General features: G+C 40.8%; 1 protein-coding gene across 2 annotated transcripts; it reads right to left on the bottom strand.

Annotated features, from left to right (window-relative positions):
• Positions 1–1,398: 1,398 nt before the first annotated feature.
• ammecr1 (AMMECR nuclear protein 1) lies at positions 1,399–13,717 on the bottom strand. 2 transcript variants are annotated; one of them, XM_062432892.1, is made up of 6 exons: positions 12,110–13,712; positions 9,511–9,621; positions 8,128–8,242; positions 7,827–7,917; positions 7,589–7,685; positions 1,399–6,643 (listed from the first exon to the last, which is right to left on the bottom strand). In XM_062432892.1, exons 1-6 carry the CDS (start codon positions 12,592–12,594, stop codon positions 6,529–6,531), a joined length of 1,014 nt encoding a protein of 337 aa, XP_062288876.1. In that variant the 5' UTR covers positions 12,595–13,712; the 3' UTR covers positions 1,399–6,528. The 2 variants fall into 2 exon arrangements, with proteins under 2 accessions (XP_062288876.1, XP_062288875.1); XM_062432891.1 differs by having other exon boundaries at positions 6,517–7,109; positions 12,110–13,717.
• Between the last annotated feature and the right edge of the window lie 257 nt (positions 13,718–13,974).

Below are 13,974 nucleotides of genomic sequence, written 5' to 3'. Positions count from 1 at the left end.
TGTGAGGATCCTTCTCCTTATTACCCTCCCAGCTTCACATGAGCCATGAGTGCAGCTCAACGTGGCCAGGGTTGTTTTTGGAGACACTGAACCACTTTGCTCAAATGCCAGTATGATAACATCTTCAATACAAACATAAAAGCTTGACTTTCAACAACAACAGAAATTCACACAAAGTCCAGTTCTGGAGCTTTTGATCATATCACATGATCTTCATTAGTAGATAAAAATGTGCTCATTTTCATGAAAGGCGAAATAATATTACATTGCTGCTGGCACACGCAGATCTTTTTCGGGAACAAAGAGCTCCCCTGTTCGGTTAATGTCATAAATTTGGATTGAAAGGACATTTTTTGAAAGGATGTTTTATAGTTTGAATTTGGGCTGAGCGCTCAATGACACTTTTATCAGTCATTGGAGAAAATCCTCATTTAGCCCACAGTCACAGCATGTGCACTGCATGCTTCATCTGTGTTCCAAACCGCCTGAAGTCATTTCATTTCATATAATTGAAGAAAAGGCACCGATGCATCAGAGCACACCATCAGACAGTACCTGCGGGACTGTGAGGACGTCATCATTTCTCACTTATCTCTAGCAGATGGTTTGTTTTTCTCTAAGTCCACATTATAAGATACACCTGAATTGTCTGCCACGAACACAATACTGTGGGAGTAAATGGACATAGTTAGTCCCAATGAGAGCTGCTGACAGCGAGTTTGTCTTGCAGAAAAAAACTAGGCAAACAAACACCGTCCTGCTCTATCATTTGAGGCCAATATGTAATGTAACTGACATCCTGACCCTGCAGCATTCAACTGCACTCGCACCACTTAAGAGCACATTGATCAGCACGGATCAAGTATACTTGTAGTGAACAAAGCTACAAAATGTTGACACATGACCATGCAGACAGACTGAAAAAGATCTTCTCCTACCACACACCTTTTAAAGGATAAGTTCACAATTTTCAAGTCTGTTAAGACAAGTCAGGTGCCCAAATGAACCCTGAAACTGTAGTGTAATCACTCCTTTTCATACTGATTGATCCCTTAATCATGTGAAAGTGATGGAGGGCAAAATCCAGTCATTTACATTAAAAGCACATCAGGAAGGGATCTTTTACCAGCCAGTATGAACACGTTGAGTGATTACAGTAAGGGAAAACCTCTTTCACCGTTCATATGGACACGACTGTTGTTTTAAGACACACTTAAAAAGTTGCGAACCTGCCCTTTAAGTATATTGATTTGGCATTTTAAGCTCTGATTACATGTGATGCACTCTACACATGCTGAATGTTTCAAATGTTCAATTTTTCAGTATGAATTTAAAATAAATGCTGCGTGTGGATGTGTGTGCTGAAAGAAAATCGAATGACACGTTTTCTCTTTTCAGTTGATTTTGTATTTTTTATTGAATAAATGATTTTAAAAGGTAATAACAATGTTTAAAACTACATTATCTTCACAGCCATTGCTTACATACTCAGATAACCCATCTATATATATTCTGTCATCCCCCCCCCCCCCACTTTTCTTTTGCAATTCTTTTGCTAATTTCTTTTGTTTTGTTTTTTTTTTCCTTTTTTTTATATATTTGTTTGTTTGCTTTTTTTTCTCTGTTGGAGTCATAGTATCATAGTAAATGCCCATTTCAAGTCTCATCACACTAACAGCAATTCAATAGGAAAGGAGGAAGGGTCTAGCTCTATAGGGGATGGATTTGAAGTTCCCAGTTCATATTTTTCCATCAACATTTTTCAAGTTACTAAAGCAGAGAAATAAAGTTCCAAAAAATCGAACGGAAAAGAAACAAAAGTTGGTATGAGGAGTTACACCAGGCAACCCTCCCAGCCCATCAGGCCACTGCAACAGAAAAAATTCATTTTGTACAGTGACACATCTTAGAAGTCAGTGTCTCAAAAATTCAGAACATAGAAAACCACTAAAATAATTTTGAAACTAGATCCAAAATATTCTTTTGAAAAGAATTTATTTTGATGTACAAAAACAGTCATTTTCTTTTTTATTTGCTTTTATAGTTTTTTTTATAATAAAAAAAGTTTCAAACACAAGTTTATTGTAGTTCTTATTTCATTTGTCATTATCATTATTATTATTGATTCATTTATTCTTTTTTTAATTTTTATTCATCTATCAGTGCGATTGTATACCAGTGCAGCTACTGGGTCCAGAGTAAAGAAAACAGGCTTTTTCATCTTTAATGGCATAAAAAATAAGGAAAAATCCATCTTTTATACAAAGTATAACTGCTGGTCTTTAGGGAAAAAAACATTTATAAACCCATAAAGCTAGGAGGCACACCATGGGATTTTCATTTTTGTAAATTATAGCAATAATAATACTAATACTAATAATAATAATAATAATAATAATAAACAAAACAAGTAACAACAATTTGCAACCATTTTAAACCATCCTTGATGCCATGAACGGCTTCAGAGACAGATTCAATGAAAATTCAATGAAAATTCATTGAAAAAATGGGGTTGCTCAATAAGTCGACAGTTGAGAAATCGCACACACAAAAAAAAGACAAAGAACATTTTGTCAATTGCAGGGGTGTTTTTTGGAAGGACAGGAAGCCAGGCCTGAAGAGCAGCATTTGGGCATGGCCGCTGGCATCTTTGGTTCAGTCGAACATACGAAGGTAACATGAGCTTGAGCATTCCACCACGTATGAGAATGACTGCACAAGGAATGCTGAGGCTGAACTCTAACCCTGGTATGGAACCAAAACACACACGATCTGCTACAACAAACTACACATGTCGTTCCATAATATCCCATGAGGTATCAATGCTTTTTAAACAGTTCATCAGTACAGAAACATTAACTAGAGTCTGCGTGTTCTACGTAAAACATTAACTCCCGGTGTAGGAGACGCTTGTCTTCGACTTAGGTCCTTCTCTACTAGTCAACAAATCAAACCATGCCTTTTCAGAGGAGGTCAAACGGATTCAGCAGCTAGAGGAAAATGGTGGATGCGCTCTGATAAAATAAAAAACACAAAGCGACATCCGCCATTTCCGGGAGAGGCAACGATCACTACTACTGCCACTATCTACCGAACGACGCACACATCACACCTTGACAAACTAGGCCATGAGGTTGGGCCACAGTGTGGGGGAGTAATCGAGGGGAGGAGGTTAAACGTGTGACTTCTTGTCCTTTCAAACCTGCAGGGGTGTTGACTTGCACTGGTAGGAAAAAACAAAACAAAAAACAAAATAACACCTGTTGAACAGATCTGCATATATCAAGGATAGTAAAGGTAACATGTAGGATTTTCTCTTAACATATCACTGTTAAATTGTAATAACGACCACTGACAGTACATTCCATAGCCCCTCTGACGTGTTTGCTGCTGGGACTTGTCCTTCTTCCTTATATGTGAAAGTATCTGTTTTTCCCATAGGGAACTGATCCCAAAAAAAATTCACCCGCACTGGACACAATGAGAGCTGGGGCTACTACGTATCGATGACAGTCACATCCATCAATATTAAAAGTGTGCCGTCGTGAACAATTTCACAGCAATACACTAAAAAAAAAAAGAGGAAATCTTACATGTAGCATCTTTAAGTATGATATGATCGATGAGTCCGCATGACCAGTCACGAGATGTGACCACCCCAATATGAGGTCCGATAGCACCATATTTGTCTTTTAAATCTCTTAACGGTTAATAAGAGTGTCTAAGCCATAGATCAAGCATATCATGGATAAAACCATAGGTCTCATACTCATACATACATGCAACAAAATACATTGCATGTGTATACAAAGACATATATGTAAAAGAGCATGGTCAATTTGGTTTTGCAGCAGAGAAATTCAGGTTGTGCTGTATTAAATGGACCAGGAAATGAATGCCTGACTGTTCCTCTACATAAAAAAATAAATAAACGTCATGAAATGTGTAGTGTATTTTTTTAACGGTGTGAAGTCTCGTCTTCCCGTGGTTTTAAATGACGCCACAGTGTGCAGAATTATTTTAAAAGAGAATGTGTTTATGAATAGGTTTTAAAAATAGGGGGGGGGTGAAAGTATTGAGGAGCAGCAGCTGGGTAAGACGTGATCAAAAAAAAGTCTGCAGGCATACAGGAGCCCCCATATGTCTAAGAAAGTATTAGCGATAGCATTCAAGTGAAGAAAACACCATCTGGGGCCCTCTCCTGCCCTGTGGTGTAAAGATGGAACTGGGAATAAAAAGAAAACCACGGGGACAGAGGAGCACTCAGGAGCAACATCTACTGGTCCATCACGTATTAAATCATTCATTTAAGGCAACACAACTTAAATCTGGGTCATTTCGGGTTACTGTGGATGGAGTGCCAAAAGCCCTTGACATTTTGCATAAAGAAAAAATAACCTGTCAGTTAGTAAAGGCTGTTACAAAGAAAGTTGTTGGTCAAGTAACCTCTCAAAAATTCCAGTTAGCAAAACCAAACCCAAAAACGAAGCGGACCACGTGATGGTCCTCGACGGTTCAAAACATTCCGGAGAGTATATCCGACTAACCTAACGTGTGTGTGGATGTGACTCACACCAGGTAATATTTGGATGGGGAAATGGCTTCTTAAGTCCTTACAAAGCTCTGGCTTTTTTCTTTTTTTTCCTTCTTTTTTGTAGACTTCCATTGCGAGCCGCCCCCGGCCCCCGTTGCGGAGATTCCGCTCAAACTGATTCGACTGTGTCTGCTCTAACTCGCTGCCAAACAGCTGACAAAACAGGCCGCATATCAAAACATTTCCTGCGCCGGGGACACGCAGATCAAACGGGATCTCACTGAAAAGCAGAGTGTGAGAAAAAGGAGGGGACGGCGGTGGTGCGGCTTCGACAGCTAAAATCCACGAGCTGCATTACTGCAACTCAAGAATGTAAAAAAAAAAAAAAAGAAGCACAATGACATGCAGCTCTAAATGACCACGAACATGTTGATTACATCACTTCCTTTGTGCGTCAGAGTGGTGTGTCTTTCATTCAAAAATGACTATTTTAATACATCATACTTTGTGGACAAGTGACAATGGTTAGCTATTAATCTGAAAGGGCAAGACAATGATTCCACAAGGACGCAGGCAACTATTCACGAGACGGACAGATGGCTGAAACCGCCAAGCTCGACGAGTATTCAGTGATGCAGCCTTAGCCTGTGGCTTGCTGGTTTACGTTTGCATTCAGAGGATGAACACCTCCCTCCAAAATGTTTAGTGGCATCGAATGCAAACACTTCAAGCCAAACAACTGACCACTCTTACAAAGTGTGGAATAAAAAGAGAATATGGCTTTAAGTAGTTATAGCCTGTCGAGTGACTCCCTGCCAGTGAACTCAGAAACCAACACACATTTGAAAGCATGCATTTTTTCCCCCCAACTTATTCTAGGGACCTGTAGTTACAACTGCTCCCCCTCTTCAATGCAGGGAGATCGGACCCACTCGTAGCCCATTTATTTTACAAACACAGTTAACAAATCACCTGCACAGATGTGATTATCCTCAGACAAAATGGCTTCCTCCGCAGTTACCATATATTTGAAAAAAGTTGAACCGAAAAAACTAAAAGAGTAGAGAGGGAACGCAGCTGTGAACTCTAGCCTAACAAACGCAGTTCAAGATGTACGGGTTCAACCACAAAAACACTACAAATACTCCGAGGGGGGGGGGTCCAAAAAAATTATCTTAGGGAATCTTTAGGTTCAATCCAATTACTAATTTACTCTACTGGTTTTTCATCTCATGGCAGACCAATGTCTATATCCACACACAGAAATACACACATACACACACACGATTGTGAGCTCAAACAATAAAGACAACCAGCGCGGGCTGGTCAAAGGGCATCACAATCCTACAATCTATACTTTGGAGTATACAGATCCCAGTATATATAGTTCCAACTACAACACTACAGTTTACAAGGCTAAAACAACCTCAACAGTCAACCTTTTTTTGAGAGGAATCAGAATAGAGACGACACAGCCTTTGAGAACTGCAGTTGCCTTGCTACATGGTATACGTAATGTCTGGATAGTAAGATAAAGAAAATGAGGAAAGAAAAAAAAAACGAATTTTCTTATTAAATGTAAAATTGTAGCAAAGCCTAAACAATATAAAGAGCAAGACTAATCCACTGTAAGAGACTTCCTTCCATCCACAGAATCAAACACCTGATTAGGTTTGCTGAAAAGATTAATAAAATCTAATATTTGTTAATTTTTTCAAATAATATGAATGAAGGGGGTTATAGATAGAAGTATACATATGCTGCAAAAACTTAACCACAGGCAAAGAAAACGAAAAATGTGGATTTCTTCCCATTATCAAATGATGCTTCGTTGCCACCCGTTGCCATGTCAACGTCTGGGAGACGGCCAGCATGGCAACGGAAACTATCATCATAAAATGGTACAGTAGTAGAAATAGCTAGACCAGGAGGGGGCAGGCTCTCCTGGGAAAAGGTCCGCGGAGAGGTCCAATGATTGGTCATGCGGCTCGCTGTCAGGAATAATGGTTGTAGGGTGGTAGAGGGTGCCCAATGCCATTCTGGTAGTGATGGTGCTGGCGGTGGGCAATGTACTCTGCATAACCCATTGTCATCTTCTCGCTACGGTACCTAGAAATGAGAACAGACATGTCGGTGAAGGGTAGCTGACCCCGTCGTGTCCTGTGGGGGGGTTGGAGCTATTATCAGCCACAGTGAGCACATGCTGTGACCCTGTGCAGCTGAAGTTAGTTTAACACGAATGAGTCAATACTAGACTTTGGAAGCTTCGGTCAGAACAACAAACAGTCTTACGGATTTTTTTCTCTTAAAGGGGAAGTTTCACGCACATTTGCAGCTCTGTATTTAAATTCTGAGACTCTACTAGGATATCTTTGACTTACAGTTAAATAACTCATTTATTTTAACCTGGCTGATATAAAGCCCATCTCCTGATGAGCCCACTCTGTTCTGATTGGTTATTTTCTGGAAGCTGTCTCCTACATACAGTCGTTTCAGGATTTCACATCTTTCTCGTTCTTTAGGCAAAATGTCAACTTCTCTAATACACCCATACATCTGTGAGCCTGGATCTGATCTGAAATATGAAAGCAGAATATGAGAACAACCCAGGGCACAACCTTAGACATGAAGACTACAGAAGTGATGGCTGTTTATGAGTGAACAATTTGACATCAGTTTGAGGGGAAACTAGAAATAACCAAGCATTCAGAGCAGATTGACGCCTGGGTGTTTTGACTTGTTGGGAGCATTTTTACACATGTTCACCTCATATTTTGGAACACTGACCATATTTTACAGACATCCTATCAGTATATAACTGATATGACTGATATGGATAAATTGATAAGGGAGGATAAAAAGGAGGACAGCACTGACTTCAATCCGATACCTGATCATACAATATTAACATTAATGTAAGTTTTGTACGGCTCCATTGTGTAACTAATAAATAATTAGGTCAAATTTTCTCTTATACTTTGCGTATATGGACTTAAATGAAATTGTGTATCAGCGTGTGTGGAGATTAGTTTCATACACCAAGTGTCATCTTACCTGGTTAACTTAATGGTCTTCCTGAAGTCATTTGTGATGGGAGCTTTGTAACCTCCCTTTCGTAATAAGGAATCTATGGTTTGAATGTGGTCCCAACCTAGATAAAAAAAGGTAGTTAGTAACACATATATGTATATATATATATATATATATATATATATATATATAAATATATAATCATCTTATTTTAACATAAAGTAGATGAGGCTGGCTTGTTAGGAGCACAGAATGATCTCACCTTGCTCCTTTGCAACCTCTGGTAGGTAGGTGGCGGTGCGCTTTGATCCTTTTTCATTGAAAAACTCTATCCTAATACCGTGAACACCCACCTAGGATTCAAAACAGGAATGAAAAAGAAATCATGTATATTTTAAATTCCATAAATCTCTCCCTCTGACAAAGTTAGCAGTAAAAACTTTAGGTTGAACCTAATAATTACAGCAACACTCTTAAGTCCATATATGCTTTCAGGTGCCATACCAGAAAGAAGAAAAATGTGGACGAGCGGCTAAAATTCTCAGCTGAAATGAAATTATTACCTCCCAGTCAAGGTAATCACCGACGTCTTCAAAGTTGGTGAGAAGAGACACTGAGCAGAAGAGGCGAGGCAGCTCATCCCTTGTCATGGGGGGGAAGCGGCTGTCTTTAAGGGCACTGCACACATACAAGCACAGAAGAAGACGCTTTTAAAAAGTGCTGATTTGGAAAAGTCATCACAGTCATGTATTGAAAAGGCCCCGCGGTTTGATTACTATGTGTAGGAATTGAAAATGTCAACCGCTGTGGCGTGGTCGCAGCTTGATCACGGCGGCTCGCAGCAGTTCGGTGCCGTTATTGACATTTGCATCTGTACACAATAGCAGTAAGGCTACATGAGAAGCTGTGTGTGTTTACATGTATTCGACAAGTCAGCTGTGTCTGCCCTCAGGTCAACAACTGCTGGAGAAAAATATTCCACACCAGGTGTTTACTTAGAGCTCTGTTTACGTGAGGAGGCCAACTCAGACTTCAGTATGCAAATTAACAGTGCAAATGTTACCACCGGCAGTATGTTAGAACTAAATTAAGATTAAGTTGCAGTTCTCTCCGCACTAACGCGCCCGCCTGTGCCGCCTCTGCTTGGTTAAACGAGTCATAGTAACTACTGTAGTAAATATTGAATTCCTAATTGAAACACCTGCGCAACTTGCGTTAGGAAGGGGGTCAAGAAGCCCAGCGGGTGACGCTGACCCAATTAGATCAACCACAAACATGGGTTTAACTCTCTGTGGGTCTGGTAAGAGAATAAAACCGTCTGATACGACTACACGACGAGTCTTTATGTGCACAGCTTTACTTTTTTTTTTTACACTTACAATGATCCACACATTACAGAAATACCACACATGGTTATCAGTACATTTTATTTATGTCAGTGCCTATCCTCTTGATTTAAATCAGCTATGCTAGCACATGATAAGTACTGTTTGACTGTTAAACAACATTGCTTGCACATGCACAGTAAACATCTTAACCACATGACAACCTTAAAAAAAAAATTAAAAATTAAAAAAAGGCACCCTGTGTTTCCTTTTTTTATATAATGGATATGGATGTTAAAAACTAACTTTGGGAGAATAATAACTCTTTTTTAAAATATTTTTTGAACTCCCAGGACCTGAGATCATATAGAAACATGCTTCCCTCACCGTTACAGCAAGCTGCACAAATGAAACAGAGCAAAAATAAATCATGTATGTAAATGAAGTTTTTTGTACACATGCACAGTTCTACTATGAGTGCTGAGGGCAGGTTGCCATTATTGTTAAGACAAAAATCGCCCCTGTTAAGGTACTTGATTTCAATATGCTGCGTCACTGCTCCGTCACAGCACTCGTCTACAGCTTTGATGTATAGAAAATGTACTCGGTATCACTGCTCACCTGGTAAGGGTGTACTCCCTGAGTCCTGAGTGCAGATTCATGGCAGAAAATGTACCTATACAACCCCTCAACCGCTTGTCTCTGCCTATTTTCCATGTGACAAACAGCGGGCTGAAAAGAAACAAAAGAACAAGAGAACGGGTTAAAGCAGATCACCGTTAATAATGTGCACACCAGATGTTTGACGCAGGTGATGAATAATACTGTTGAAATACTACAGACATAAATGTCAGAAGACCGCACACGTCACACCCACAATTCTGATTTAGTATGTTCAATACTTATTCACATTGGGTAAAACTGGCATTGGCATCTGTCCACTTATGACTGGATAAGCATTATTATTTTTTTTAAACAACAGCTTTCTACTCTTCGTGGTGTTAAAAGGAGTTTCCAACTTTGTGCTTTTTACAATGGTGAAACAGAACATTAGCCTCTAAATAAGCCTCGGGACAAACACACTGATCACACGAAGATACTTAAATGATCACATACAAAGAGTCATCACATCTCTGAGTGAAATCATTATCAAAGCTGCACTGATTAATTGATTTGTTGCCAATTATTAAATTAATTTTCAACTATTGTTATAATTGATTTATTGTTTTGAGGATATGTTTCCCCCATTCCAAATTCTTTGATTTCAGCTTCTTAAATGTGAATAATTTATTTTTGTGTAGTCCTCTGTGACAGTAATCTGAATATCTGTGGGCTGTGGACTGATGTTCAGGACACAAAAAGATATTTCGGGATGTCACATTGGGCTTCGGGAGATAATGATTGACAGTTTCAGTACATCATAAAATAATCAACAGATTAATCGATTATTTAAAATAAAAATAAAAAAGTTAATTCATTAACAAAATGTGTGGATGTCCCCTCTCAGCAATGAATAACCTGATCAAATACTGCATTAGATGTTTTTGATACTTGCAGAATATATGATGTGTTTAACCGTTTAGATGTTGTGACTTAGTTGTTAGGTATCATGGTGGATCAGATCCTTTTCTGAATGCATCGATACTCTTCAATTTTAATATATACAGCTGTCTACACTAGTCATATAATGGCTCACATAATTCAATCAAGCTTTACATTTATAAATGTGACCAAATGTGTATTTTTATGCTTACAACTTTTGGAAACCATTGATTATCGTGTACATAATGTATATATTGTGCCTAGTATGTGGGACTGTTTCCCCGAATAGATCAAACGCGATGCAGCTGTTAACATAAATACACATTTTGACGACATCAAACACATGATATGCGTTTGAATTTCATTTTACACTTTAATATGTCACATGACAGTTGCAAAATACATATTTTCAGACAAAATGCTGTAATTCCTCCAACTATTAATACATATATAAGAGCGATATTTGTCCTTAAGTTAATCCAAAATGTCTTCATTCATTTCAGTTCTAAACACTGAATAATCAACCCCGTTTATTTTACAGCCTAAAAATGTAAGTAAAGCGACCGCAAGTCGATGTGACGATATCACATTACAACGCGTTTTTAAAGGTGGGGTCAATATGTTTCTGTGGAGGGCGCAGGAGTGCGGTTACACACAAAAAATATACATTTTTGTTTCTTACGGTAATTGTGGTGATAACACATTTTCTTACGTTCAATATATACTTCATATTGTCTATAACAGCGTTTGGTATACGCATTAAACGCTGCCACTGCGTATTTTTGGTTAAATTTAGCTATTCGCACTGGTAAGTACTTGGCAAGAACCACCTTTTCTTTGTTGGTGAAAACTAAATTCAATTGTTAGTTTCCTTTAATTTGACAGTACACTCACCCCTATCAGACAAAAGCTGCTGAAAAACGACTCATCTGAATGGTTGTCTGGCCGTGATATCAGAGACTTTTTAATACATGTAACGTTACCATTAAATTAATGACTACAAGCTCATTAGTCCTCCGTTAGTAAGCTAACGTAGCTTAGTGCTAACAAAGCTAAGCCTAGTATGTGGCAAGCCAGAGTTCATTAAGGATAACTTAAAAGATTAAGAACACTAGCGTTGACTTTTGTTTTATATATTAGTGGCTTACACAGCCTTTCCTTGGCTGGTAAAGGTGCCACTTTTAAACCGAAATACATCGATGTTATCTTGTTCGTTCCAAGCCTCTTTCTTTTAACGCTAAATGTTAGCGGCTAGTAGCAAACAGGCTTAGCTAACGTTAGCCAGTGTTAACCAACACCAGTGTTAACAGCGTCGTAAATGTATTTTTCGTCGAGTACCAACGGGAATTTTAAAAGTGAAATAGTAAATCATTCACCTGTACGTAACATAACCTGATGACAGCACGTCAAACCATTCATTTGTTATGTTTAATGTAAGACTAGTGTTAACTGCAGGCCAGTGCAGACAAGGCCCGAACTCCAACTTCGCCAAATTTAAGCTTTTCGCGTTGAAATGATTGTAAGTGAAATGTTATTTCGGTGTGACAGTCGGTGTCCTAACGCTGGGACACAAACTAGAGGCAAACCCAACCAAGTGTGCCGCAGCAGACATCAGTAGTGAGAGCATATCGCTGTGCTTTTGCGTGCAGCAGAACAAACAAAAGGCAGAAATACTCACTAGGGATCGTTTGTAAACCTGGGTGTTCTCGGAGGTTGGTATCCGTACAGATGGCAATAAAGCACGTCGAAACAGAAGCAGCACATCTCCGCGGAGACGACCATTTTTCTTCCCCCACTTCCCGAGCCAGGTCCCGGGCTGAGATTCGGGGAAAGGCCGGATGAAGTGTAACCGGCCGGGGCTGGGGACAGAGCGTTCGTCCCGCTACTGCCACTGCTGCTGCCGCCGCCGCTAACGTTACCCCCGGGTCCCCCCAGGCCGTTGGCTCTGCTCGCGTTGGCCGCCGCTGCCGCTGCTGCAACAGTCGCCGAGGAGCCAATCCCTAACTCCGATCCACAATGTCCGGTTCCTGTCACCCCGCTTCCCGCCCCCACCCCGCCGGGACCCCCCGACCCGGGCGATCCCGACAGTTTCTGCTTCTTCACCCCGCAGCACCCGGCCGCCATCTTGGAACAATCTGCACCGACACACCGCTTCCGACCCATAACCGTCACCGCGGGAAGGGTGGGGGGGAACGCCGACCAGACGTAGAAATCCCACTGCGTTGATGCGTATGACGGACAATACTCCACTTTCACTCTTTGATTTTTTTGTCGGACGACGAAATAACCGATGTGGTGAGAAGACTGCAATGTCACCCTAGCGTTGCCTTTAAAAATGCGTGACTTAGCTACGCAAAATCCATAGCTTGACAAGCGTTTTTTCCTTGAGTAGTCAGCCAGTCCAGCTTTGGACAACGGTGTTCCCAGCGGATCACCGATAACGTCAAGTTCCCTGTCAAATATTCACCCCTTCCCCTAACACGACAACACCATCCGAGGCGATGTCAATAAGTTTTCCCACTCAGACATACAAGTTCAGGGAGTGCACAGTCCGAGCAGGCCGCAGATGACAGTATCCAGGCGGTCCAGATGTGAAGCTGACAGCCAGTGCGCTGTAGCCCCGCAGCACACCTCTCCAAGTGGAAGCCGGGAGCTGGAGTACGCAGGACCCATAAGCTTCAGCACAAATTGCGCACAATGCCTTGGACAACGTAGCTTCTCATTGCACCAGCTCGTTTGCCACTGCCTCACTCACGGACTTCTAATTACACAACAGGCCCAGTATGTTGGAAGTCCAGACGCTGGGGTAACGCAGAGTAAAATGGCATCTGACAATGCGGGGCTGGCATGGCACAATGAAACGCGTCAGCGCCGAGCAAGTCATTTCAGTAACGTTAGCCCACAGTTTGCACCTGCATGATGTCTGCTCTTGGACCTGGCTGATAAAAAATGTCAATAACACCCCCGCGTCAGATGCAGAGCTGAAAGTTTTCAGTGTAGGTTTGTTTGGAGGTTGTCATCCGTTCATGGGGATACATATAGAAGTGCATTCTAGTCCGTGAGCCGTGAGAAATCCTCCGGGTTTGGCCGCCCTTGCTCCGCACCCGTCTCTCAGCTGCTACCATTCAGTGCTGTTCGGGTAAAAGCCCTGTGATCAGTCCGTGGGCACGCAGGCATCGGTGTCGTCGGCACGCCGGAACCGGATTCAAGAAAATGCGTTGCGCCCACCAGATACACATAATGCGTAACTTCTGGGGGTATCAAATGTGCAATTCAGAAGAAATCTACGGTGCTCTGAAAGCGTGCGCGCTCATGACGCTCACGCGCGCGTTTGCGTGCGTGCATGAAAAAGTATCCCAGTCTGTTAGACTGGTATTTTTCTCTGGGCTTTAAAAAAAAAAAAAAAATATTCACACTTCAGTGTAAATGCATGCTGAATGGATTTGTCTGTATTTCAATGAGGTGCAGATAAAAGCTGCATAGTTGACTCTCTCTTATATAATATATATAATAGTTCCTGATAAAGTAATGTGTAATTTTGGT

This window comes from Scomber scombrus, chromosome 14 (assembly GCF_963691925.1).
Source record: "Scomber scombrus chromosome 14, fScoSco1.1, whole genome shotgun sequence".
Taxonomy (NCBI): domain Eukaryota; kingdom Metazoa; phylum Chordata; class Actinopteri; order Scombriformes; family Scombridae; genus Scomber; species Scomber scombrus.
This window is presented reverse-complemented; position numbering and strand designations above follow the sequence as displayed.